At 37.1% G+C, this 27,909-nt stretch overlaps 1 protein-coding gene across 4 annotated transcripts in view; it reads right to left on the bottom strand.

Annotated features, from left to right (window-relative positions):
• Nucleotides 1-27,139, bottom strand: part of G2E3 (G2/M-phase specific E3 ubiquitin protein ligase) — a 50,386-nt gene extending 23,247 nt beyond the window's left edge. The window contains exons 1-6 of one of the 4 annotated variants that reach the window (XM_014857481.3): nucleotides 26,996-27,139; nucleotides 15,690-15,730; nucleotides 10,676-10,773; nucleotides 8,156-8,257; nucleotides 5,060-5,184; nucleotides 3,220-3,385 (exon numbers count right to left, since the gene is read on the bottom strand). In XM_014857481.3, coding sequence (XP_014712967.3) covers nucleotides 3,220-3,385; nucleotides 5,060-5,184; nucleotides 8,156-8,257; nucleotides 10,676-10,773; nucleotides 15,690-15,726 — 528 coding nt within the window. In that variant the 5' untranslated portion in view covers nucleotides 15,727-15,730; nucleotides 26,996-27,139. The other 3 variants (XM_044765428.2, XM_014857488.3, XM_044765435.2) reach the window with 3 other exon arrangements.
• Between the last annotated feature and the right edge of the window lie 770 nt (nucleotides 27,140-27,909).

Raw genomic sequence — 27,909 nt, 5'->3', positions numbered from 1 at the left:
CTGTGTTGCCCATTACTTTCTGTGAATAACATAGTAAAACTCTTGCGATACTTCATCTAGGAATGATGTTTAAATAAGTGTTATATATAAAGCATCCTTGGTTCTGTTTTTAACTCAATCTCTAAGTTAGTTTTCTTCCTAAGGGAGTTAAAATATAAAATCTATTGTCACTGCTTCAGCAAATAAAGACAGAAGCAGCAGGCAGAGGTACTTAGAAGGAGACCAGAAATTATAAGCCTACTAGAAAGAGCAGACAATCCAAAATTAAAAAATGAGCAGTACACATTCATTTAACAAATATTTAACCCCTACGATATAGGTGCTACACACTAAGCTATGTACCAAAAATAGAAACATAAAATGACTTAGATCCAACTTCAATAAATCCTTGTTAGTAGGTATACAGGTGTACAATTATATTACAGGGTAAAAGTTTCTTTAAAAATCTTTTAAAGAGAGAAGAAGAAGTACCCAAGTCTATATAAGCACCTGACAAAAACGTCATAGGGATGGTGGGGTCAAAGCTAAGTTCAGAAGATGAAATAGAGGTCTGCCAGGAAAATAGGACAAAAGACATCACAAGGATAAGGAATGGCACATATCAAGTCTCAGTGGAAAGAGAGAGCACCTGTGATTAGGGAACAAATGAATGATATACCTGGGGATTACACGCTGGCCATACTGAACCAAGTACTGAGACTAGACAGGTAAATCAAAGCCAGCACTGTCAAGAATTGATAGGAAATAAGGCATGCAGGAGAAAGACCAGAATGCTAGGGTCCTGGAAAAGTCTAGTTAAAAAAAAAGTGTCTGAAGTTAAATCAGAGGGTTTTAAAGCACAGGGTAGCAACAAAAGAGGATGTACACAAAATATGTTAGGTAGACCTGACAGACTTGGGGAACGATTTGTGGATAGTGAAGAAACGAACAAAGAGGAATCCAGGTTCAGACAACTAGCAAGGGCATCCACATAGCACGTATGAGGGAAGCAACAAGTTACTGAAACCTCTGAACCTAAAGGGTCTTCAAGCAATTGTACACTGATACCAAGATCTTAGTAAATACAGGATACAATACAAGGAAGGGTCTAGAATGAAGGGAAAAAACAACATAGGTCATATGGATGTTACCAACAAGACGTACAGCAATGATGGAGAAATCCAAACTGAACAATAGTGACAACTCTCCACATACACAGTGTGAAGAATTTCCACCACTTTCTTTGATATTAATCTGTAGTCTCTCTTCACAAAATCCCAACATATATAATGCATTTGTAGTGGTCACAAATAACGAAATTTGCTGAAACGCCTACAATTCTCATTCTATTGCATAGGTTTGTTCTTCCTTTGACTTGTTTATACTAACGAAGTTCAGAGATTCAAAAAAATTTCTTCAGGTATTGGTACAGCTATCCAAACAGGGTAGACGCCATTTACTTCCAGTTAAGACTCCAGCACCAGAGTGGAAAACCACTGGAGCTGCTTTAGAGAACATGACTCAAGAATTAGCTGTCTTGCTGTGTTCTAATCAAGTAATAATTGTTTATTAATATTTACATCATAGGTGTCCATACAGCTGTGATATTATATTTTATTTGCATAAAGCAGACCTACATGTTTGTTAGAAATATTATTTCTACTTTTTAATGACAGAATTAGAAACGTGGTATTTTCCGAGTGTTCACAAAAAGCCCTATGAATACCAGGTCAAGTCTGAGAACCTCTATTTCATTATTAACACATAGATGAGGCAAATCTTACTTGTCTTGAAAAATAATACACTGTTATAAAATTAACAATATGATATATTTGGTAGCAATTACATTCATTTAAATACAAACGCTTAATTAAGCTAAATTACTTTTTTAAAATTCTGATACAAGGTGAACTTCTTCCTCAATAGGTAAAGATAACACTTCACGATGTCTATGAACTGCAAACTCTGGATCCTTTTACAAACACTTCTTCATAAAAATTAACAGAATTCCTAATATTTACTCAACAACATAGGCTCTATCCTGCATTTTTAACTGAATAATCCTAATATAAAAGTTCAAGGCTCATACAAAAAAATAGTAATCAATCAAGCTTTACTGTGACTACTGTTAGTATTTATAAGACTTTATTGAAATATAAGAGAATTTACAACATCTCCTAACTTTAAAAAATACTTTTGTGGATAATCTGTAATCAATAATAACATTTCATTTTACTAAACAATAATAAAAGCCAAGTTTTAAAAGACAGTATTAAACTTAAGTAAATCCTTTGTTACTTTGCTATTCTATATTAATGACAACTGTCTATCAGCTGGCACTTTCATGTGTATGCTACATGTGATGTTATTAATAACTGGGATCTTTAAAAGATTTTCAAGTATTTTCTGAATCAAAAAAATATTAAATACTATTTAATGTCATGTGTTTTATGACATTTCATTTACTTGAAAACTTGTCATCAGATTTGACATACAAGGTGGCTCTCAAAGAACTAATACTTTTAATTCATTAGACAGTAATCACTTCCCTGTCAAGAAGTTATGATAAAGTGTTTATTAGTTAAAAGAAAAAAAGCCTGTTAACACTTAAATATCTTGGCTTATAGTTAAACTATCATTTCACATATCTTGGTGTTCTAAGCTTAAATATATACATGAACTTAGGAATTAAAACCAGTGTTTCATTCATTGTGAAACACAAACAAAATCCTTAGGTAAAACCAACAAAATTTTTAAAGTGTGAATATATATTAAAAGGTAGTATCTAAAGTATTTATTAAAATATTAATTGTACACTTCAATATGATGAATTTTATATGTAAAATATACTTTGATAAAGCTGTTTTAAAAGTTACAAGTAGTAAGAGCTAAAATACACATATCAATTCTTTCCAATTTAAAATTCAAATCAAAGGCTGGCCCTGTGGCCTAGTGGTTAAGTTCGGTGTGCTCTGCTTCAGTGGTACTGGTTCAGTTCCCGGGCACAGATCTACACCACTTGTCAGTGGCCATGCTGTGGCAGCAACCCACACACACAATAGAGGATGACTGGCACAGATGTTAGCTCAGGGCGAATCTTCCTCAAGTAAAAAGAGGAAGACTGGCAACAGATCAGGGCAAATCCTCCTCAGCAAAAAAATAAAATAAAAAAATAAAAATAAAATTTCAAATCAGCAAGCAAGAAATTTTCTATCCGAAAAAGTTTACAAAACATCTTACCTGTAAACAGTCTCTATGAAACCAAGCATTCTTACAACAAGGACTTCGTAATATGCTATAAGTTGGAATAGGCTCAACAAATTCCAGGCAAATGGTGCATGGTAAAGAGTCTTTATAATTATTAGATGTAATAATCTGAACAGGTCGATGCTTCCAACAAAATGACCTAAAAATGCAAATTATTTAAAAACAACATCTAATAAATTACAAAGTGCAAATAGGCCAGCATTACAATTCACATTTATAAGAGAAAATTCCTTCATATCTCTTTCACAATTAACCTACAAAAGATCGGAACCCTGGCACTATAAATCAGTCTCACGGGGCTGGTCCTGTGGCTGAGTGGTTAAGTTCACGTGCTCCGCTGTGGCGCCCCAGGGTTTCGTTGGTTCGGATCCTGGGCGCAGACATGGCACCGCTCATCAGGCCATGGTGAGGTGGCATCCTACATGCCACAACTAGGAGGACCCACAACTGAAAATATACAACTATGTACTGGGGGGCTTCGGGGAGAAAAAGGAAAAAAAAAAAAAAATCAGTCTCACAATCTATGACCAAGGAGAGCTGGACTTTCAAAACATGAACTTTTGGTGGTGAGACTTACCTTACAGAATTTCAGTAACTAACATTATGCTGAGAATCCTACTTAATATTGTTAGCAACAGAGTATACACACCATTGTACTCAACACTGTATAAAATTAAAGGAACTTAAAAGTAAATATTTTAATCATGCAACAAATAAAATGTAAGTAACAACTTATTCCTAATCCACTAAGTTTATTTCATTTGTATTTTCTAAACTGCAATTTTCGTATGTGGTAACAATCCATTACATAGGTCAAGAACACAAAGACTAAAAGAAATAGAAAACTCCTGATATCAAATACAGTAGACTCCCCTTAGCCACAGTTTTGCTTTCCAGTTTCAGTTACCTGTGGTCAACCGTGCTCTAAAAACAGATGAAGTCCCTTCTGACATACAGCCAGAAGGTCAATAGCAGCCTAACATATATCACAATGCCTACATCATTCACCTCACTTGATCTCATCCTGTAAGCATTTTATCATCTCACATCATCACAAGAAGAAGGGTGAGTACAGTACAATAAGATATTTTAAGAGTGAGAGACCACATTTATAACTTTTATTATTATAATTGTTCTGTTTTATTATTAGTTACTGTTGTTAATCTCTTATTGTGCCTAATTCATAAATTAAATTTTATCATAGGTATACACGTATAGGAAAAAACACAGTATATCTAGGGTTTGATACCATCCACGGTTTCAGGTGTCCACTGGGTGTCTTGGAACGTATCCCCTACAGATAAAGGGGGACTACTGTACCAAAATTCATAAAATCTTGATGTTTAAAGCTGGACTCAGGAAGTAAATATTTTCAGGGGCATCCTAGGGTATAATATTTATTTTTTGGACTCCAGCCATTTATATGCCTTCAACTTACTCAATGAGAAATACACACTGCCCTGTGAAGAAAAGTGGACTATTAAATCTAAAGAGTGACATAAAAATCTAGAATTATATAAGGTGGAAATTTGCACTGAATATGAATAAATTAATAGTTTCATATTATATTCTAGAGCTGAAAGCCAAAGGTGACTATTAATCATTAAGCCCATTCCAGACATGGCAATTCTCAAGACTTTGCAGACATAAATGACTCCATACAAGAGGAAGTGAGACATTATATACATAATGCATATGCATAAACTCAGTGCAGCTCTGAAAAGAAATTTTACAAAGGAATTATATCATTGGGATATACATATCCATTTTCTACTTCTCTTTAACATTCATATTCAACAGCTAATTAACTCACGCAAAATTGCCAGTGAATTGGAAAATACATTCTCTCTGAAGTCCACATGGGAAATGATAACTTCGTTTACATCGTGGTGCAACACATCCAATTGAAGCACCAGTTTTCTTGCAAATACAGCATTTCTAGAATAAAATATGAAAACAGGGGTCATACACACAAAAATTGAGTACAAAATATGACCAAGGTATAAATGAATATTCCTTGTGGGGAGGCTGAAAACTATTTTCATCATACTACAGCTGTGATGATGGTATATTAAAGAAATTTCCTCAAAAAATTGTTCTACCCAGAAACGATCTAATGACACTAAAGATTCACCTCTGTAACAATTTTTGATAAAGGAAACATCTGTAGCCTAACATATGGATACAACTGACAAGTTTCTTTTCCTTCTTATCTGCTAAAATATTTTAAACTGAAGAGTTTGTAAAAGTAATGACCATATACGACAGTCTTATTCAAATCTCAATAGAAAACACATAAATTAAGAAGTTCACCAAGAAGAACAGCAAAACTAACTAAAAATCAATCTGTAAAAAATTGGCTCGGATCACTCTATCCTAACCAAATGAAAAAGTGTTATATACCCATACTAGGTTAAATAGTGACGCTCAAAAAGCTATGTTCAAGTCCTAATTCCTGAATTCCTATGAATGCGATCTTATTTGGAAATAGGGTCTTTGTAGATCTAAGTTAAAGATCTCAAGATGAGATCATCCTGGATTTAGGGGGTCCCTAAATCACATGACTGCAGTCCTTGTAAGTGAAAGGAGAGGGAGATTTAAGACACAGACACAGAAGTGAAGGCCATGTGTAGAAGGAAGCAAAGATTGGAGTTATGCTGCCACAAACCAAGGATGCCACAGGTTGCCAGCAGCCACCAGACGCTTGGAAGAAGTATGAAACAAATTCTCCCTCAGAGTTTCTAGAAGGAATCAATCTTCTGAGAGCCTGAATTGAAACTTCTGGTCTCCAGAATTGAAACAGGATAAATTTGTTTGAAGTGACCCAGTTTGAGGTAATTCATTATGGCAGCCCTAGGAAACAAATACAAAACCACTGCCACTAACTGCAATCTAACAGTGGCATATAAACAAAAAGACCAGCAGATGAATCAACCTTTACTAAAATACAGAGCAACACTTAAAACCCCTTGGAACCCTTGAGAAGGCCACTATAATAGTCACTGACGAAGGGATTATATAGTCTTTCTGCTGACCCCTCAAGTACCACCCAGTCAGAGAATACCATGTCAATCTGAAGCTCTCCCAGTAAAGTGACATATGGAACTCTAGTTTAAGGTCACAAACGGCAATACCTCTTCAGGATCAAGATATTCTCAAATGTTCACAATACACTCAGAGAAGATTCAGATGTGTTAAGAAAACAGGTATTTCCAAACCATCAGGGGACCATTAGAGGCCATCTTTCACCACAAGGTCACTATCATCAGGAGGTTGAGGGATTTTGACACTAATACTCTCACATGGCCCTTAGATAAATGCTACTGCTACCCTTTCTCCCAAGGTTTTCCTTGTGCCCCAGAGCTTCTATTTGACCATCTAGTCCCACATCAACATCTTCAAAAATAATTGCCTCCATTTCTTTCCCTCAACTAAAACAAAAGTCTCTACACGCTTCCCTTATAGAATTTCTTGGATGAAGCTGCTTATTTTCCCGTCCTCCTTCCAGACTTGGCAAGGGGTGGGAGTGGGATATGGACAAGGGCAGGAAGGAGGACAAACAGAACATTATTTTAGCTTTCTGTTGCAGACTGTAGGCCACTACTCTATCTTCAAACTTAACAAAATCTGGTCCTTTGAGCCTAAAGACATCTACCCTCTGCCACCTGCTAACTTCTTGGTCACTCTCCCACCTCCAGACTTTGGCATCTTTCTCTGTATTTTAATTCTTGTTATTATTCTAAAGAACTTCTGCATTGATGAAACAACCTTTCTTTGACTTCTTCCACTACAATGTGTCAATGCACTTCATCTCCACTCCAGGGTAATGATGACTCCTCTCATCACCCAAAAACTGCTCCACCATGGAAATCATCAATTCCAGTATCACATTCTCTGGACAGCACTCCCCATGCTTCCAACCTTCTTATTCTCTAACTCTCATTATTTCTACTCAGACCACATGGAGACCCACAGTCCTTTCCTGGCACATAATATAGTACCTATCACACAGAAGATTCACAAATTATAATTGAATGAAGAAGGAGCTGAAGTTTAGAATATAGGCATACCTCGGAGATATTGTGGGCTCGGTTCCAGAACACTGCAATAAAGTGAATATTGCAATAAAGCGAGTCACATGAACCTTTTGGTTTCCCAATGCATATAAAAGTTATATTTACACTATACTGTAGTCTATTAAGTGTGCAATAGCATTATGTCTGAAAAAAACAACATATACGCCTTAACTAAAAAAGACCTTATTGCTAAAAACGCAAATGCTGTTCGAAAAATGGTGCCAATAGACTTGCTCAATGCAACCTTGCCACAAAGTCTCAATTTGTTAAAAAAAAAAAACACCCTATCTGTGAAGTGCAATAAAACTAGGTAGGCCTGTACTTATCTTGGAGAACAAGAGAAGGCACTGAACACAAGCACACAATGTCACAGAAGTGCTATAAGGAAAGTGGAGATCATAATTTACCATCTGTATAGTTGTGTAATTTCCACTTCAACCCATCATTCCAACCCAGCAAGTGAGGACAAGAATGAAAAGGGAACGGCTGGGTTGACTCAGGATTGAAGGTTTGAAGAACAGCAGAGTAGAAGTATGGTCATAATTCTGATGGTCAAAGCGGGTGAAATGATGGATAGGTTGGAATAAGACAAGGAAGTAAAATCAGCATGGTCACATATATTATCCAGGGTCAGTTAAGCTCTCTTTCACTTGCAAAAGCACAAAATGTTCCTCTAAAATTTATTGTATTTGACAAAAATAAGCATTGGTACATAGAATCAAAGTCTTATAAATAAATTTCTAGAAGAGAAACTGAAAACTGATGGAAAAAGGCTTCCCTAGTATTGACAATATTTATGGTATTTAGAGTAATGAGTAAAATAATTTACTTACCAGTTTAGAAGCCCTAGTGACTTCTTTCCTGATGTCTTCTATTAGAAAACCATAAACTCCTTCTTCTTCTTTACCTCTCTGCCAAATTCCACTTGACATCAACTATGAATATATTCTCAATTAGAAAATAAACTCTAAGAAACTAGTTTGGAATAAAAAATACGTATCTATAATATTCCAATAAAAATGAACATAAAACAACTTAGATTTCAAGCACCTCTTATCTACAATAGTTATTTTCCATGGTCAAGGTAAGAGGCTACTCACATCCTTTGATTTGGAAGACACTGTATAGTAACAGTTCATATAACCAAACTGGTTTCTGAAAGTATTCCAAGAAATATCAGAAAAAGAAAGGAAGGAAGGAAACAAAAAAACACCTATAATTAAGCTTTAGAAAAAAAAAAGTGGTAAATACTAAAAGGTGTAAAAGTAACAGTAAATACAATGGAGATAATTCACACTATCAGTGATATTTCAGGCTAACTTTAAATCTAGCTGGATTCTGAATCATAAAAGACATACTCACAGGGAAACCTATTGAATTGTGGTTAACATAAATGTTTACATCTTTTTAAATCTGATTTTAATCTCAATTTAAATATGTTAAGAGTGCATGAAGAAAGAAAAAGCATGGGATTGTGAATAAGAAATCCTGGTTTGCAAACCAGGCTCTGTGGCCAACTTTGTAGAACCCTAGGCAAGTAATTTAATGTCTTTGACTCTAAATGTAAAAATAACAACACTGGACTAGATTGTGTCTAAGTCTCTTCTCATTCTAACATTCCATTACCATTTGTAACATTACTATACTTTCCTGTTCACAACGAAACAGAATCTTTTAAGTGCTGAGCCTAGGGTGAGTATGTTTTCGGAGGTATTATACTCATTAATAAAATAAGACAGAATATAAGGGAAATTTTGATATAATCAACTTAAATATATTAAATAATTAAAAAATACTTCAAATTTGTGACTAGAGAAGATGCTTATTTTAATCAGTATAATATATCCTAAAGAAGACCAAAAGTGATACACATTACTTAAGAATTAGCTATGAAAAAATAACCTGCTAATAAAATAGCTCCCCTAATTATACTGCATAAAAAGTAAAATAAACCTAGAAAAATGAAAAAGGTTTTTTTTGTGATGCAAAATATAACAGACTCCAACTTACAAATATGGAATGCCAGCTTCATGTTCCCTTAAGTCTTGGTACAAAGTAATTAGGTTCTTAGACCAGTCTACAAGTCCATTTAACCCACAGGGTACCTGAGACACAAAACTGCAGTCTTAGAGAACCACCAAGGAATACGTTAGACGGTTTCTCAAGAAAGTATCTAAAGAGTTTAACATGGATGCTGTCGTAGGTATAAAAATATGTCCACAAATTTGCTGATACTCCTTCTTTAAGACGCGGGGTCTATTTCCCTTTCCCTGGAGTGTAGGCTAGACTTAACTCTAACAAACAGAACAGAGCAAAAGGGATAGTGGTATGTGACTGTGAAGACTAGGTCATACGGTTCCGTCTTGGTTTAGCGCTCTCTGTTTCATCACTTGTTCTGGGAGAAGCCAGATGCCATGCTGTGAGCAGCCTTACGGAGGTATCCAGGAAGTAAGGAACTGAGGCCTCCTGCCAACAGGTAGCAGGAACTGAGGCCAAAAGCCATTGAATGAGCCATCAGAGGTAGATACTCCAGGTCCAGTCAAGCCTTCAGATGACTGAACCCTAACTAAGATCTCAATGGCAAGCTCATGAGAGACCCTGAGCCAGAGCAACCGAGCTCAGTCAATACCAGATTCCCGACCTTCAGAAACTGTTTGAGATAATGAATGTTGTTGAAGCTGCTAAATTTCAGGATAATTTGTTAAGCAGTACTACACAACCAAGAGAGTGTCAAGAAAAATTGTGTGTACTAATGCAACCTTCGCATGCTAACACTATGATGGTGCCACTAACACCTGGGGGCACAGATTCAGTGAGGTGAGAAGTTGGTGGAGGCAAGGGGGAACAAATGAGAGACTACTTCTCAGTCTAAAATCACTTCTTCCATCTTCTGAGTGACCCATAAAATTAGTCTATTTCCTTTCCCATAAATACTTATTACCTTTAGTCAGAACTTTTCTTTCCAGGTTCTCTGTGAAATAAAATACTTTTATTCTACTCCCTGAACCTTCAAACAAGTCTTTTCTGAGATTTATCACTAGCAACAATGGAAACAAGAAAGTGGTAGTAAGAACAACTCATCTGGAAACCTAATCATTTTCTCCTTTTTTTCACTTAGGCCCTAAGGGTTTAGACAAAAATAAACAGGTAATGATGACAGGTCTTTATATGTACCAAGTAATTCCAGAATCTTAGAATCTGATAAATAAAAAATCTTATTTTTACATACAGGCAAAATGAGATCCAGAGAAGTTAAATGGCTTATCCAATTCTCAGAAACCAGTCATCAGGATCTAATTCTCTTCTTTAGAAGAGTATCAAATTTCCAGGATTTAATTATAAATTATACTCACCAGACAATAGTAATGTACAGTGAGATTCCATTTCTCATTAGTTTTCTTTTCTCCATATTTATTAGGACAGTCATCATTTTTTCGACAGAAAACACAAGCTAACAGTGAAAAAAGTAAATAGATACAAAAAATTTTTTTTTAATTTTTCAATAAAACCTATGAGATGGTGCTTCTCTCAACTGACACATTCAATTCTTTCTGAGAGCAAGTCATATTATATTGTTTATCAGTAACTTAAAATTTCCAATATCTACTTCTAAAACAATAATGTGACTTTAAATTTTTTTCATTAATCTTTAATGATAAATTCCAGTATATTGTTAAAATGCCAATTTGTAGGGTAACATCACTGAAAATAATGGGTTAGAACACTCCAAAACTCCATCTCTCCTCTAATGCAACAATTAAACTGCTAAAAACTGTCAGAATCAACTTTTCAGAAACTGAAATCTAATTTTAAAACTTACAACAATCAGGAGAATGGTTTAAAGAAACAAGCTGCTAAATTTTGATGACAGCTTTGTGGCATTTTAACTTACCCACCTACCATCCCCCACTCTCCAGCTAGGCAATGGCCTTAGGCACGATGACACACGTTTCTGGTGTGGATTGTCCAAGAAGAGGTAATATTGACCTTGTTCTCAAAGAAATGTGATTGTGTGTTTTGATCTTTGTGGTGGCTCCCTGAGGGATGGGCTCAAATGCTTGCCTTTGTTTCACCTGCCTCAGAACTTTCTCAGGGCTGGAGCCTGTTTGTTTAAAGCATTTAGGACAAATATACTAGCTGTAGCAGCTTGGAGCAAAGGATAACAGAAAGAACACGCAGGTAAGAGACGAAAAAGACTAGGAAAGAAGAGGCTGGGAAAAGGGGATAGATGGGGGAACAAGGGCTTTGAAAAGCTCCCACACATACCAAGGAAGCTAGAAGGACACACACATGCTCAGAAAGGACCCCAGAAACACCTAAGCTTTAAGCTTCTGCAAGCCTCTATGAAAAAAAGAAAGATCCCAAATCAATAACTTAATTTAACCTTAAGGAACCAGAAAAAGAAGAGCAAACTAAATCCAAAGCTAGTAGAAGAAAGGAAGGAATAAAGATTAGAGCAGAGATAAATGAAATAGAGAACAGAAAAACAACAGAGAGAATCAATAAAAACCAAAGCTGGTTCTTTAAAAAGGTCAACAAACCCGACAAACTTTTAGCTAGACTAACCTAGAAAAAACAGAAGATTCAAAACTTATGACAAAGCTACAGAAATCAAAACAGTGTGGTACTGGCATAAGGACAGACATATATATCAATGGAAAAGAGGACTCCAGAAATAAACCATGCATTTATGGTCAGTTAATTTTGAACAAGGATGCCAGGACCATTCAAGGGGAAAGAACAATCTCTTCAACAAATGGTGCTGGGATATCTGGATAGCCACATGCAAGATAATAAAAATGAACCCCTACCTCACACTATATACGAAAATTAATGCAAATTAAAGACCTAAATGTAGGAGCTAAAACTATAAAACTCTTAGAAGAAAACATAAGGGTAAATCTTCATAACCTTGGATTTGGCAATGGTTTCTTAGATATCACATGACACCAAAAGCAGAAGTAATAAAAGAAAAAAGAGAGAAACTGGACTTCACCAAAGTTCAAAACTTTTGTGCATCAAAGGACACTATCAGGAGAGTGAAAAGACAATGTATAGAATGGGAGAATATATTTGGAAATCACATACCTGTTAAGGGTCTAGTGTCCAGAATGTTTAAGAAAAGTCTTACAACTCAACAACAAAAACACAACCCAATTTTAAAATGGGGCAGAGATCTGAATAGACATTTCTTCAAAGAAGATATATAAATAGCCAATAGGTACATTAAAAGATGTTTAATATCATTAGTCATCAGGGAAACGCAAATCAAAACTACAAGATACCACTTCACACCCACTAGGATGGCTATAATCAAAATGTCAGATAATAACAAATGTTGGCAAGGATCTGGAGACAGTGAAACCCTCATACATGGTGGAAATGTAAAATGGTACAACCACTTTGGAAAATAGTCTGGCAGTTCCTCAAAAACTTAAACATAGTTACTGTATGACACAACAATTCCACCTGGGTATCTAGGCCAAAGAACTGAAAACAGACATTCAAACAAATACTTGTACACTAATATTCATAGCAGCACTGTTCACAACAGCCAAAAAGGGAAAACAAACCAAATGTCCATCAATGAATGGATGAACAGATAAACAAAATATAGTATATCCATACAATGGAATATTATTCAGCTATAAAAAGGAATGAAGTGCTGATACGGGCCACAACATGCATGAGCCTGAAAGTATTATGCTAAGTGAAAAAAGCCAAGCACACAAGACCACATATTATACGATTCCATTTATATAACAGATTACATTATCTAGAACAGGTAACTCCACAGACAGACAAAAAGCAGACTGGTGGTTTCCAGGGGCTGAGGACAGGGGAAATGAGAAATGACTGCCTAATGGGAACAAGATTTCCTTTGGAAGTGATGAAAATGTTCTGGAATTAGATAGCGATGATGGTTGACAACACTGTGAATGTACTAAACATCACCAAATTATACACTTCAAAATAGCTAAAATGGTAAATTTTATCTTGTATGAATTTTACAATAATAATATAATTTTAAAAAGGCAAATTGCAGAATTAGGGAGATCTGAGTTAAGATGCAGCTCCACACTCTTGCTGGGTAACCATGGGCAGGTCACATAAACACTGTATGGCTCTGTTTCCTCATCTTAAAGAATGAGGACAACAACAGTACCTACCTCAAACTATGCCTTAATGAGGATTATATGAGATGGTATACAGTAATATAATTAAAAGGGTGTGGCACATAGATAGAACTGAGTAAATATTAGTATTATAATTATCAGTCTTTTTAATCTTATGATGTTTACTTGTATAGAAAATTTCTAATAACACACTAATAAAAAAATCACCAGCTGAAGAGAAAAGATACTGAGGATCTCAAGGCGGCAGATGAATACAAGATGGAAGGAGCTTGAATCTCTAAATGACTACATGGAGCAGAAATTCCCTTTCCATCCCATCTCCCCTAACCAATCCACATTAGAGACTGCAACAAAAGCAAGTAATAAACTTTTATTTGTTAAATCATTAAGACTTCAGGGTTCACCTATTACAGCAACTAGTCTTATTCACCTTAACTAATACATGTAATCAAGAATGGATGCTATGCATTGAAAAGGTACTAGTATATTTGTTAATAGGCTACTCATAAAATAGATTCTAGGACTAGAAACAGCATGAGCTAGTATTTAATATCGTGAAATATCCCCCCTATATTTGCCCTCTCTCACGCCAGTTTAATGAGATAAGCCATAACTAAAAGTCCCTTCCCCCAATCTTTTAAAAGGTTTCAGCTCCCCTACCTTTCCCATACAAAGTAACTGACCACATTAACTCCAGAAAATTGCCATTTGTTTACTGGACGTCTTACGCCAGCAGCTCCCACTTTAACCCGTTCATCCCCAGTGCATCCCCAGTATAGTTTTGTTATCAGTGTGCAAGCAGCTATCAAGAGGCAGAGGAACTCAAGGAATAAGCTGAGGCTACGGAAGAGCCAAGAGTCTAGTGATTAAGATTCGGAGCTCTCACTGCTGTGGCCTGGGTTTGTTTCTGGTCAGGGAATCACATCACCCTTCAGCCAGTTGTCACGCTGTGACAGCTGCATGCTGCTGTGATGCTGAAAGCTATTCCACTAGTATATATTTCATATACCAGCATTGTCACCCATGGTGGACAGGTTGCAGTGGAGCTTCCAGACTAAGACAAACTAGGAAGAAGAACCTGGCCACTCACACTTGTGAAAAACTGGCCATGAAGACCCTATAAATAGGAGGAGAGCATTGTCTGATATAGGACTGGAAGGTAAGAGGATGGCGCAAAAAGACCAGGCAGAGTTCCACCCTGCTGTACACAGGGTTGCTACGAGTCACAATCAACTAGATGGCACTAACAAACAAAACAGAAGGATCCTCAAGATGAATGCTGGATGGAGCTGCATCTACCATGTGCTGTGGACCTGTGGCTTTCCGTTTGTTTCCCTCCTCCCTTCACCCAGTAAGGAGACCCTGGACGCAGAACAGATTAGGTTTCAGGCAGGCATTTTATAAGCAGATTACTTTTGTTTTTATTGGGATTATGTTGTTTTTTAATTTCAATGCTTAAATTCCAGTAAAATTGTTCTGACTTCCATTATATTTATTAAGTCTGTGTGTAAAAGCAGGAAAGCAAAGTAGAGGGAGGGCTTTAAGAGCACAAATTTCCTCATCCAACATGACATGGAGTTAACAGATATTGTCTACAAGTGATGGTCAAGATAGAGAGTTTTAAATGTAATACTTTAATTTGAAAGGGAATCCAAACGTAAATCTTAGAAAGGGTAGGTGAGGGAAGAAGTAGTGGCAGAAGAGTATACAGTAACAATTCAAATTTCTCATCTTACATGGTAGCAAGTCAATATATACTGCTTACAACTAATAAATGAAGAAACCGACAACTAACAGCAAAGGTCTGCATCTCTTGGAGGAGACTATTGTGAGCACTTTCATTGTTTTCATGTTAAACTCGCATGCACTGTCTAGATTGTTCTCACCTGGATTTTTCCTTTTGTAAGAAAAAGTCACAGAAAAAGGTGAAAAAATTATATTTATTACATAAAGAATACTATTTTATTCAGATGCAAACCATACCTGATAAATACATACAGAGGATACAAAAAAATTTGGCAAATTGTCCTTTTATAGTAGATTTTTGTTGAAATAAACACACACAATATTGTACTTCAGTATACGGATACATGAACTAAGCATGGATCAGGGAATTCATTCCTGTTGTTTGAGTAGCATTCTAAAAAGATTTATCATATTTAAAAAACCAAGAATACAATATCTTAATATTTTAAATTAACTTGAAAATATTTTTAATACAGTGACTTACCGAGATTCTGTGAGTCACCAGGTTTCTTTTCATTCATTTTACTAGGAAAAATAAAAACATACAATATAGCCATCTTAATTTTAAAAGTCTCAAATTATCCATTTTAATTAAATTTAGTCAATGCGTAATTACAAATAAGGTGCATAATCATTTCTTACTCTAGTACTTAATTTCCTCAGCTTTCACACGTCTAAGACCAACAGTTCTCACTAAGGGTGGTAAAGTCTGGGGACACTGTTAAAACTGGAGGGAATGTTTTTTAGATGTCAAAAAGACTAAGACGACTACTGGCATTTGGCGGAAAAGAGCCAGGATTGCAGGACATCTTGCAATGCACCAAACAGACCTATACAACAAAGAATCATCTAGACTTTCAAATTTCCTGCTTGACATTCAAGTAGGTAAACAAACCTATTTACAATTACATTAACCTAGAACCTAAGCCCATTCTACACATAAATATCGAATCCTTTTTTTTTCCTTGGTATTTTAGGACAAAATGCGTATTTCCAAACTACAATTCCTATGTAAGTCAAAGAAATTTGTATTTTATTTTTGTTCATAATTTTACCAAGAATTGTTCATTGTTTAGGGGGAAAAAAAATCACATCATCAATAGCAATGCCATTCACATCTGAATAGCCTAAGAACAATCCTTTATCAGGCTATACTTGTGGCTAGTGCATCTGCAAGGATTCTATATAGAGCTGCAAGCATCTGCCTGCCGCATCACATCTTCCAGCACAGCGCTCAACCGTTTACATACTGGAAGACAGTGATCTGTTCTGTCTCCTCACTCCCTACTAGTTAATAACACTACTTATATTCATTACTGAAATATAACATTTTCTAACTGTTCTCTAGTGCCAAAAGATCAAATGGAGGAAGAACATCTTAATAACATCAAAGTTTCACTTTACCAAGGATATATGAAAGCCTACTTGAAATATTATGGAATTCAAGTACAATAATGTATGTGTAAGCTCTTGGAATTTAAATGGAAAAGAAAAAAACATAATAATGCTACTAGGTGAATGTAAGCTCATTTTATAGTTGCAAATCCAATGCTCAGAGAGGTTAAACACTTACTTGTCCAAAGTCACAGAGTCATCAGTGGTAACAGACTAACCTATAACTGAGCGACTATGCCACTTCATATGACAACAATGAAAGAGCATAATAAATAATACAGAATATTAAATATCAAAGGGAGGACAAAAAACCACAAAGATTATCAAATTTCATCAGTGCTTTCTTACATTTTAGAATTTATGTTTCATACTGATTGTAAGAACTGTTTTGGGTTTAAACATTGATTTTCTCATATATCACTTTTGTGCTTTCAAAAAAGTCACAGTCCAAGTCTTCTGAATCACTGATTCCAGGCCTTCAGTATTTTCTGGTTCTTCCTTACAAACTCATCTATGCCATCAAGATGGGTAATTCTTAAAAGAATCCATAAAACAACTAAACACCTTAGGTCCACCACAAAATCCAGACCTGAAGTTGACTCCTTTGCACACAGCCCTAGCTTTGCTTTGACTCCATCGAAACGCTACTTCATTTAAATTTCAACTAAATGCCAGCCTTCTCCAAAATCCTATAAGAAATTAATTTTTCTCTTTGGTGAGAAGCCCTGTGGTTCCTCTGGTCTGCAATCTCTCACTGCAATGAGTCAATAAATGCAACTTTATCACACTACAGGTTTACCCTAGTGGTTTTAGGCTGACTGGGCTAGGACAGGAAAAGAATAAGACAAACATCACAAAACATAAGCAACTGGTGAATCTGGATAAAGGGCATATAGGAGCTCTGTATACTATTATTCTAACTTTTCTCTAAGTTTAAAATTATATCAAAAAGTTACCCCTAAATTGGATGTTCTGAAGACATTACACAATCCATACTTCTGACCAGTTGACATTAGCCTTCTTTCTAATCCCTAGCACCTGAAATAAAACTTTTGTTTCTAAATCCTGATTGATGATTGCTTTATTTCGTACAACAGTCTCCAAAACAAAACTCCTAGGGGGGAAAAATGAGCAGGGGGCTATTCACACATTTTTAGTTGTACTTTATCATTTCTTTTCCATCCAGTACATGAATTTTCTAACTTCCTAAATGCCAGGAAGAAAAACATGTATGTAATACACAGCTCAATAACAGCCCAAGTCTTACAAAAGACCTGGTCTCAGAAATAATATCAAACTATTCCCCCATTCCTAGAGAAATCATTAACAACTTAACGAAGAGTTCCAGGAAGCCACTATCAAGAGGTATTCTGAGTCTCCATCTGGTCAGGTAAGCTCCACTCTCCCACTCATATTTGATACTCCTCCCTTCAAAAGGTGCAGCCTGATTTCCCTCTCCTTGATGTGGCTGTGCTTAGCAACCTGCTTCCACCAAAAAGCCTGGCAGAAATGACAATGTGTGACTAGGTCATAAAAGGCACTGTGACTTCCTCCTTGCTCTCTATCATGGGTCACCTGCACTGGAGAAAGCTAGTTGGTGTGTCATAACGCTACGTCATAATGCTCCTTGCAGAGGTCCACTTGGCAAAGAACTGAAGCATTTACCCACAGCCATATGAGTGAGCCATTTTAGAAGCAACTCCTCCAGCCCCAGTCAAGCCTTTATATGACTACAGCCTGGCTGACAGCCTGAGAGCAACTTTATGGGAGATCCTAAGCCAGAACCACACACCTAAGTTGCTCCCAAAATTCTGGCCCACAGCAATGGTCAGATGTTTAGTAAATGTTTCTTGTTTTAAGTCACCAAGTTTTGGAATGATTTGTTACACTGCAATAGATAATACAATAAAGGAAGTCAAATTGCCTCCCATTCTAGCTGGGTGGCTAGTCTAACAGTTTTTTGGTGGGATCTTCAGGATTTCAATATATATAACCATGGCATCTGCAAACAGATAATTTTACTACTTCTTTCCAATTTGAATGACTTTTATTTCTTTTTCTTGTCTGATTGCTCTGACTAGGACTTACAGTATAATGTTGAATAGGGGTGGTGAGAGTGGGCACCCTTGTCTTATTCCTGATCTTACAGGAAAAGCTTTCAGTCTTTCACTACTGAGTATCATGTTAGCTGAGGGCTTGTCATGTATGACCCTTATTATGTTGAGGTACATTCTTTCTATACCCAATTTGCTGAGAATTTTTATCATGAAAGGACAATGAATTTTGTTAAATGCTTTTTCTGCACCTATTGAGATGACCATGGGATTTTTATTTCTCAATCTATTAATGTGATATATAACATTTACTGATTTGCATATGTTAAACCTTCCTTGCACCCAGGGATGAAACCCACTGGATCATGGTCTATGATCCTTTTAGTGTGCTGTTGAATTCAGTTTGCTAGTATTTTGTTGCAAATTTTTGCATCTATACTCATCAGGGATATTGGCCTGCAGTTTTCTTATAGTGTCCTTATCTGGCTTTGGTGTCAGAGTAATGTTGGCCTCGTAAAACAAGCTTGGGAGTCGAACATACACTTTAGAAACCACATACAACATGGTCAAACAAGAAAATGAAAGAGGGAAAGCTGGAAAATTCACAAAAATGTGGAAATTAAGCAACACAATTTTAAACAAGCAAAAGATCAAAGCAGAAATCACGAGGGAAATTAGAAAATACTTAGAGATGAATGAAAATGAAAAAGAACCCATAATGTACTAAAACCTACAGTGTACAGCAAAAAGTGATAAAGAAATTTACAGCTATAAATTAAAAAAGCAGGGTCCCAGGGACGGCCGAGTGGCCGAGTGGTTAAGTTTGCGTGCTCCGCTTTGGCAGCCTCAGGTTTCGCCTGTTTGGATGCTGGGCACTGACTTGGCACTGCTCTTCAGGCCATGCTGAGTTGGCGTCCCACATAGCACAACTAGAAGGACCCACAACTAAAATATACAACTATATACTGGGGGGATTTGGGGAGAAAAAGTCAAAAATAAAAAGGGTCCCAAAACAATATCCTATCTTTATACCTGAAGGAAGTAGAAAAATAAGAGCAAACTGAACCAAAGCCAGAAGGAAAGAATTCAAAGATTAGAGTGGAGATAAACGTAAATAGAAAAATAGAGAGAATAAAATCAAATGTTGGTTCTTTAAAAAGACCAAAATTAAGAAACCTTTAGCTAGACTGACCCAGAAAAACAGAGAGAAAAGACTCCACTTACTAAAATCAGAAACAAATGGAGATTAATAGAGAACTTACAGAAAAAAAGGACTATATGAACAAGTGTAGGCTAGCAAGTCAGATAACTAAAGTTAGAAAATCTTACAAAACAAAGTCAAGCAGAAACAGAAAACTTTACAGATCTATATCAAGAGATTGAATCAATAATCAAGAACCTCCAAAGAAAGAAAATTCTAGGCCTAGAAAGCTTCACTGGTGAATTTTATCAGTTATTTAAAAAAGAACTGGCACCAGTGTTTCTCAAACCTGTCCAAAATAGAGAATAGGAGAAAACACTTCCTAATTCAACCTGTGAAGCCAGCATTACCCTGATAACCAAAGCTAAAGACATCACAGAAAAGCTACAGACCAATACTCCTTATGAATATAGATGCAAAAATCATCAGCAAAATACTAGCAAACTTGATCCTTGTTAAGAGAATTGATCATCATGACAAAGTGGCATTTATCCCAGGAATGCAAGGATGGTTCCACATATGAAAAATCAATCAACGTAACACATTACATTAACAAAATCAAAGAAAAAGGTCACATGCTCATTCATGCAGAAAAAGCATTTGACAAAATCCAACCCTCTTTCATCATAAAAACAGTTTAGCATTAGAAGGGAACTTCCTCAGTATAAGAAAGGGCATCTATGAAAAACCCACAGCTAACATCATACTCTGTCATGAAGGACTAACAGTTTTACACATAAGATCTGCAGCAAAACAACAATGTCCACTCTCACCACTTCCCTACAACACTGTACTAGAAGTTCTAGCCAGAAAAATTAGGTAAGAAAAGAAATAAAAGGCATCCAAACTGAAAGCAAGAAGTAGCTCTATTTGCAAAAGACATGATCTTATATGTAGGGAATCCTAATGAATTTACAAAAAACTTTTAGTGCTAATAAACAAATTCAGCAAAGCTGCAGGATGCAAGATCAACACAGAAAAATCAGTTGTATTCCTATACAATAGCAAAAAACAATCCATAAAAAGAAGTTAACAAATCAACACCATTTACAATAACATCAAAAAGAACTACTTAGGAATAAATGTAACCAAAGAGGTGCAAAATCTGTCCACTGAAACACACTAAACATAGCTTAAAAAAATTAAAGAACCCAAATAAATGGAAAGACACACTGTGTTCATGCTTGGAAGACCTAATATTGTTGAGACAGCAATACTCCCCAGAGCAATCTATTGATTCGATGCAATCCCTATCAAAATCCAATGGCCTTTTTGTAGAAATGGAAAACCTGATCTTAAAAGTCATACGGAATTGTATGGAACCCTGAACAGCCAAAACAATCCAAAAAAGAAAAAGTTGAAAAGTTCATACTTCTCAATTTGAAAACTTACTACAAAGCTACAATAATCAAAACAAGATGGTACCAGCACAGGGATAAACATATAGATCAATAGAAAAGAAGTGCCCAGAAATAAACCCATACATCTATGATCAATTAATTTTCAATGAGAGTGTCAAGACCATTCAATGGGAAAAAAACAGTCTCTTTAACAAACGGTGCTGGGACAACTAGGTAGCCACATGCAAAAAAATCAAGTTGGACCCTTATCTTGCACTATTTATAAAAAAACTAAAAATGGATCAAAGACAATGAAATTGAAAACAAGAAATCAATAGACAAAATCAACCAAAACAAGAGTGGGTTCTTTGAAAAGATCAATAAAATCAGTAAGCTTCTAGCCAGGCTAAAAAAAAAACGAGAGAGGACACAAATTACTAATAGCAGAAATGAAAAAAGGGATATCACTACAGAGCCTATGGACATTAAAAGTATAATAAAGGAATACTATGAACTCTATGCCCACAAAATTTGATAATTTGATGAAATGGACTAATTTCTTTATTTTTTTTTGAGGAAGATTAGCCCTGAGCTAACATCTGCTTCCAATCTTCCTCTTTTTGCTGAGGAAGACTGACCCTGAGCTAACATCCATGCCCATCTTCCTCTACTTTATATGTAGGACACCTGCCACAGGATGGCTTGCCAAGCGGTGCCATGTCGGCACCCAGGATCCAAACTGGTGAACCCTGGGCTGCCGAAGCAGAACGTGTGAACCCAAACACTGCACCACTGGGCTGGCCCCTGGACTAATTTCTTGAAAGACATAATTTGTCAAAACTCACAGAAGAAATAAACAATCTAAATAGGCCTGTATCAAAGAAACTGAATCAATAATTAATAACTTTCCAAAACAGAAAGCACGAGGCGCAGATGGATTGACTGGTGAATTCTACCAAACATTTAAGGAAGAAATTATACCAATTCTCTACAATCTCTTTCAGAAGACAGAAGCAGAGGGAACACTTCATAACTCATTCTCCTAGGCCAGCATTATCCTAATACCAAAACCTTTACAAAGACATCACAAGAAAAAAAAACTACAGACCAGGGGCCAGCCCCATGGCTGAGTGGTTAAGTTTGTGCACTCCACATTGGCGGCCCGGGTTTTGCCAGTTCAGATCCCGGGTGTGGACCTACGTGCCACTCATTAAGCCATGCTGTGGCAGCAACCCACATAGAAGAACTAGAATGACCTACAACTAGGATATACAACTATGTACTGGGGCTTTGGGGAGGGAAAAAAAAGAGGAAGACTGGCAACACACATTAGCTCAGGGACAATCTTCCTCACCAAAAAGCATACCTTTAAAAAACTACAGACCAATTATCTCATGAACATAGATGAAAAAACCTTCAACAAAATATCAGCAAATCAAATCCATAAAAAGAATCATATACCACAACCAAGTGGGATTTACCTCAGTTATGCAATCATTTCCTTGATATTTACCCAAAGGAAGTAAAAACTTACGTCCACAGCAAAACCTTCACATGGATGTTTACAGCATCTTTATTCATAATTGCCCAAACTTGGAAGCAACTAAGATGTTCTTCAGTAGGTGAATGGATAAATAAACTGTGGTACATCCAAACAATGGAATATCATTCAATGCTAAAAAGAAACTAGCTATCAAGCCATGAAAAGACATGGAGGAGACTTAGACGCTTATTACTAAGTAAAAGAAGCCAATCTGAAAAGGTTACACACTGTATGATTCCAGCTATATGATATTCTGGAAAAGGCAAAAACTGTGAAGACAGTAAAAAGATCAGTGGTTGTGAAGGGAGACAGGGATAAATAGGCAGAGTACAAAGGATTTTTAGAACAAATATTTTAGTGAAAATTTTTAGTGAAAATATCCTATATGATACCATAATGATGGAAACATGTCAGTATACATTTATCCAAACCCACAGACTGTACAACACCAAGAGTGCACTGTAATTTAAACTATGAACTTTGAGCGATTATAATGTGTCAATCTAGGTTCATCAACTGTAACAAATGTATCACTCTAGTGGAGAATGTTGACAATGAGTGAGGCTATTTATGTGTAAGGGTAGCGGGTACATGGGAAATCTCTATACATGGGAAATCTCTATTATCTTTCCCTCAATTTTGCTGTGAACCTAAGAATGCTCTAAAAAAATACAGCCTCAACAAAAAAAGGAAAAGCAATAAAGTTACAAGTTTATATGGATTTACTTTATAACTAGTCCCCAGGAAACAGGTTTCCCCCGCTCTCTGCATATTGGCTCCCTATGCCCAGTGTCCACGTTTCTTCATGATTCCATTGTCATCTCAGCACATAAAGACCTTCCCAGCTTGGCTCCCAATAGTCTTTTGGGATCCCAACTCTAAAATTCAAGAAAAATACGTGAATGGTCTGGCCTACATTAGATACTCAGCTCTGATTCAAATACCTGGTACTACTTTGGCTGGAGAAGGTGTGTGGGATGGGAGCATGTTAGAATCATAGGCTCTTTTGACCAACCCCTACCAGTGGTCCTTAGAATGGTGTCCCTACCCTGCTGGGTGGTTTTAAAGAAAAGGTTGTGAGCAAGGAGGTCAGGTAACAACAGTCTTAACTGTTCAAATTGAAAATGAAAGACAAACTTTTCTGTTTTTTAATTCCCCAATATTTTATTAATTTAGAATTGAATATAGAAACGAACATTTATGTACAAATGAAGCTAATTCTCTAAAATAAAGTTAATTTTTTCATTACACTTAATATATATTATTCTTATGATTAAAAAAAAGCTGGACCAGAAGAAATTAAATGCAAAAAAATTTTTTTAAGTTAGTAAATCTTTCACCTCAGTTTCCTCATCTTAATATGAGGATAATAATAAAACAGTTGTAAGGATTAAGTGAGAAAATACATAGAAAGCTTTTGGAGTTCTGTGAATGTTAGCAAATATCGCTCTTCATTTTTTTCCCACTTGTAATGTCTTCTGAGCCTACAATTTCAACACTTATTTTTCCATATTTGTGACATTTACAAACCATGTGATATCACTAAAATCTCTCTACTAAACTACACAGAATTATATTCCATCATCTCAGGAAAAAAGTAACACTTTTTAAAAAAACTTTTTCAGCATTAACAAGAAACAATGTGTTAAATTGTTAAAATAAGCAGCACTCATTGAACATACGCAGTTTCAGACTATAAGGACCCTCACTGTTCCGCACCCAGAATTGCAGATATAACGACAAAAGGGACAAGAGCGCTCAGTCTAGGGCTATAATGTTTACAACTAAATCGCACTAAGGAAGAAGCACTCTGCCTGGGGAAGTCTAGGAAGGTATTGGAAACCCACTGGGTGAAATTTTAAGGGGAAATAAAAAAGGTCGATGGCTAAGAATGCATAAAGAGAGAGAACAGATTTGGAGAATTGTAGTTGCATGGATAGAGCATCACAGGTCGGAAATGAGTGGCGGAGTTTTATGGAGATAATGCTTTGAAACAGAGTTGGAACCAGATTGAGAAGGGATTTGTAAAAAAATGAAAAAGCCAACAAATTTGAATTATTTATGGTAGACAATGGGAAGCCACTAGAGATTTTTATGGAGCAACACCCGGAAGGAGAGACTGCCGAGAGAGGCAGGAAGCATTACTTAAAAAAAAAAGGCACAAACTTTCTAACTAAATCTAGTTTCTGATCCAGTTCAAACATTTTATTAGTTGTGTGAGAACAAAATTACTGAAACCCTCTTAGCCTCAGTTTTCTAACCAAAAATAGTACAAATTGCAGTGTTATTTGCAAAGATCAATGAGCTAATGTAATGTGGTTCGTACAATGTTTAGTAACAATATAACAGGAGATTATATGTATCATTTATTATGTGCCATACACTATTCTAAGACTGCATATATTTTGACTCATTTGATTCTCACAATACTCCTACAAGGTAGGTCTTACCATTATCTCCATTATCCATTTGATAGAATTGAAGCACAGAATGGTTAAACAGCTTGCTTAGGGTCACACAGCTACTCAATGTTTGGAGATGGAATTCACACCCCGGCAATCTGTCTCCAGTTCCATGCCCTTAACCGCTATATTATAATGAGACTCTAGGAAAGATCAAGTCAATGTTTTTAAAATTCTAGCCAAATTTTATAGGCCTTCCAGTTAAATTTACGGATTCCTCAACCCTATCCTCCAGACCTACTAGATCAGAATCTCTGAGATTTGAAGTGCAGGAAATAGTACTTAACAAACCCTTCAAGGTAGCATGCACACACTGAAATTTGAAACTCACTGATTTAGGTAGAGCAAAAACTCAATGAAAAGAGTCCACATAAGGAAAAGGAACAGATTAAAAGGTAGAGACTAATTTTTTTTAATTACTATTTGCTGGCAACTTACATGAAATGAGTAGAACAGCTGTCTGCAATTCTCAGGAAAGTACTATAGCTAAGTCTTTGCTGCAGTCTTACACAAAATGTTTAAACTTGAACGATCATAAATATTGAATATTTAAATCTATTTTTCCTGGCTTATAATGAAACAAAAAAGTTTATTAGCAGGGATCAGGGATCGTCGGAGAGTGGCAGTAGCCGGCACTGGATGAAGGAAATGTCTATTCTGAATATTACTAAGTCCTACTTTTTAAAAGATACTTATACATTTATATGGCACGGTATATACCCTCGTGTTAAAATCTTAAAAGGAACATAAAATATCTGTTCCTCTAAAGTAACACAAAATTAATCTGACAGTTTTCAATAAGGCAAGATATGAAATTTCTAGACATTTAGAGTACTCATTTACAGTTTACATTTAGGGTACGCATTTAAACTATTCCAGAAGTTACGGCTTTGCTACAGGGTTAGAGTTTGATATTTGAAGTAGTTCATCACTAAAAACAAAACAAAACCGAAACAAAAAATACCAAGAAAAAAACCCCACAAAAACCCAAAACAAAGACGACCTGATACTGCTGGAAATCAGCACATCAGCAGAGGACTTTCAAAATGACTCCACCATAACCCAGTCGGCCAATGAATGAAGGAGGTGAATAGGCAGGTCTGTGGAACTAACTAAACCTTATCCCCATTGTTGGCAAACCAAGACCCCAGTGAAGCCCCGCTGTTACTGTAGCAGCAGGCTCGCCTTTTTCCGGTACACGAAAAACGTCAACCGTGAAAGAAAATCATCCGGGTTTTAAACACAAAGGATACTCAGACTTCAGTTTAAATCCCCACCTGGCGTTTTTCAAAGACTGTCACTTGCCTGCAGTCGAGAGTAACAGAGATTACTCCGGGTATCCCTCTGAGAACTCGGAGCCACGCAGACCGTCTCCCCGTTCGGAACCTGCCCCTAACCTTCCATCTTTAATAAAGGAAGATTCTTTTACCCGTGGCAACGCTTTCGCAATTAGATTTAACTAGTGCTGAAGCTTCAGCATTCCAGCCGAGGGGGCGGAAATGCTCAACTGCGATGACCAGAAAGTCAGAGACTAAACAAGGTTTCGTGTCGGGCCTCCGAATCCTCCCGCCTCCGCAGTGGCATGCGAGCGCCAACCGTCGGGAGCGCAGGCCCGGGGGGCGCTCCGCAGCGCCCCGACTTCCCAAGCCGCCCACGCCCGGCCCCACCGCCCCACACCCCCGAAGGCACTCCGAGGCCCCCGCTACACTGTCCCGCCTCCCGACCCCTGACCCATGCCACAGGCCCGCCTCTCTCCCTGGAATACGCCGTTTCTTCTCGTTTCCCGTCCACTCACCAAGGCGCACTGGGCAGAAGTTCCGGAGCGGCGGTGTCACTTCTGCCTTCTCACGCTGCGCCGCACTCCAACCGCGAGCTACCCCATCCAACGGCCCACACGATTCAAATGGGCCCACTTCCGCCCGCAACCCGGAAGGAGCCCTCGGGCCCGCCCCCTGAGAGGCGGGGCCCGAGGCGACGCGGGAGGCGGGGCCGGGCGCACCGCGGCTTTTCGCCCGCTGGGGGCTCTTCTCTCGTGTAGTCTTCGGATTGCCGTCTTTTGTTTCTCTGCCTCGTTAGGTGCCCAGACCGGTGTGGGCGCGGCGTTGGCGTTTCTGCCCCGTGGCTCTTGAGAGGATCCTCTTGCTTCTGAAATGGACAGAGACGTGCTGAAGTTTCATTCCTTCATGGAATGGAGAGAGTAGAAACACGAATGGATCCCGGCCTTTCCCGCCTCCCGGCGCCCTCGCGTGCACAGCAGCCAGGGCCAGAAGGGAAACACGAGCCCTCCACACACTCAGTGCTGCGTGTCCCTGCGCCTCCTTGGTGGTATCCCCGCACAGTCAGGACTTCTAATCTTTCTTTGTCCCCTGTTTGAGGAGAAAAAAAGCCAAGTGCACCAATCACCCTTATTATACCAGCCACAAATTGAAAATAAGTGGTTGGGCCAGTTCCTGGTTGAACTGAAGTAGATCAGTAGGTGCTCTGATGAAATAATGAAAAAAAACCAGCTTTAGAAGGACTATATATTGTATCCTTCCTCTACAGTATGTGTGTGTTTGTGAATGGCATACAAAGTTTCCGGATAGGTCCATAAACTGTAAGAAGTTATCTCTGGGAGTCAGATTGGTGAATGGGGAAGGGAAGACACTTGCTTTATAGCCAGGTGAATTTTTAAAATAGTAAGCATGTTTTACTTTTGCAACTTTACTT

Source organism: Equus asinus, chromosome 2 (assembly GCF_041296235.1).
Source record: "Equus asinus isolate D_3611 breed Donkey chromosome 2, EquAss-T2T_v2, whole genome shotgun sequence".
Classification (NCBI taxonomy): domain Eukaryota; kingdom Metazoa; phylum Chordata; class Mammalia; order Perissodactyla; family Equidae; genus Equus; species Equus asinus.
Note: the sequence above shows the minus strand (reverse complement) of the source record. Positions and strands in the feature narration are given on the sequence as shown.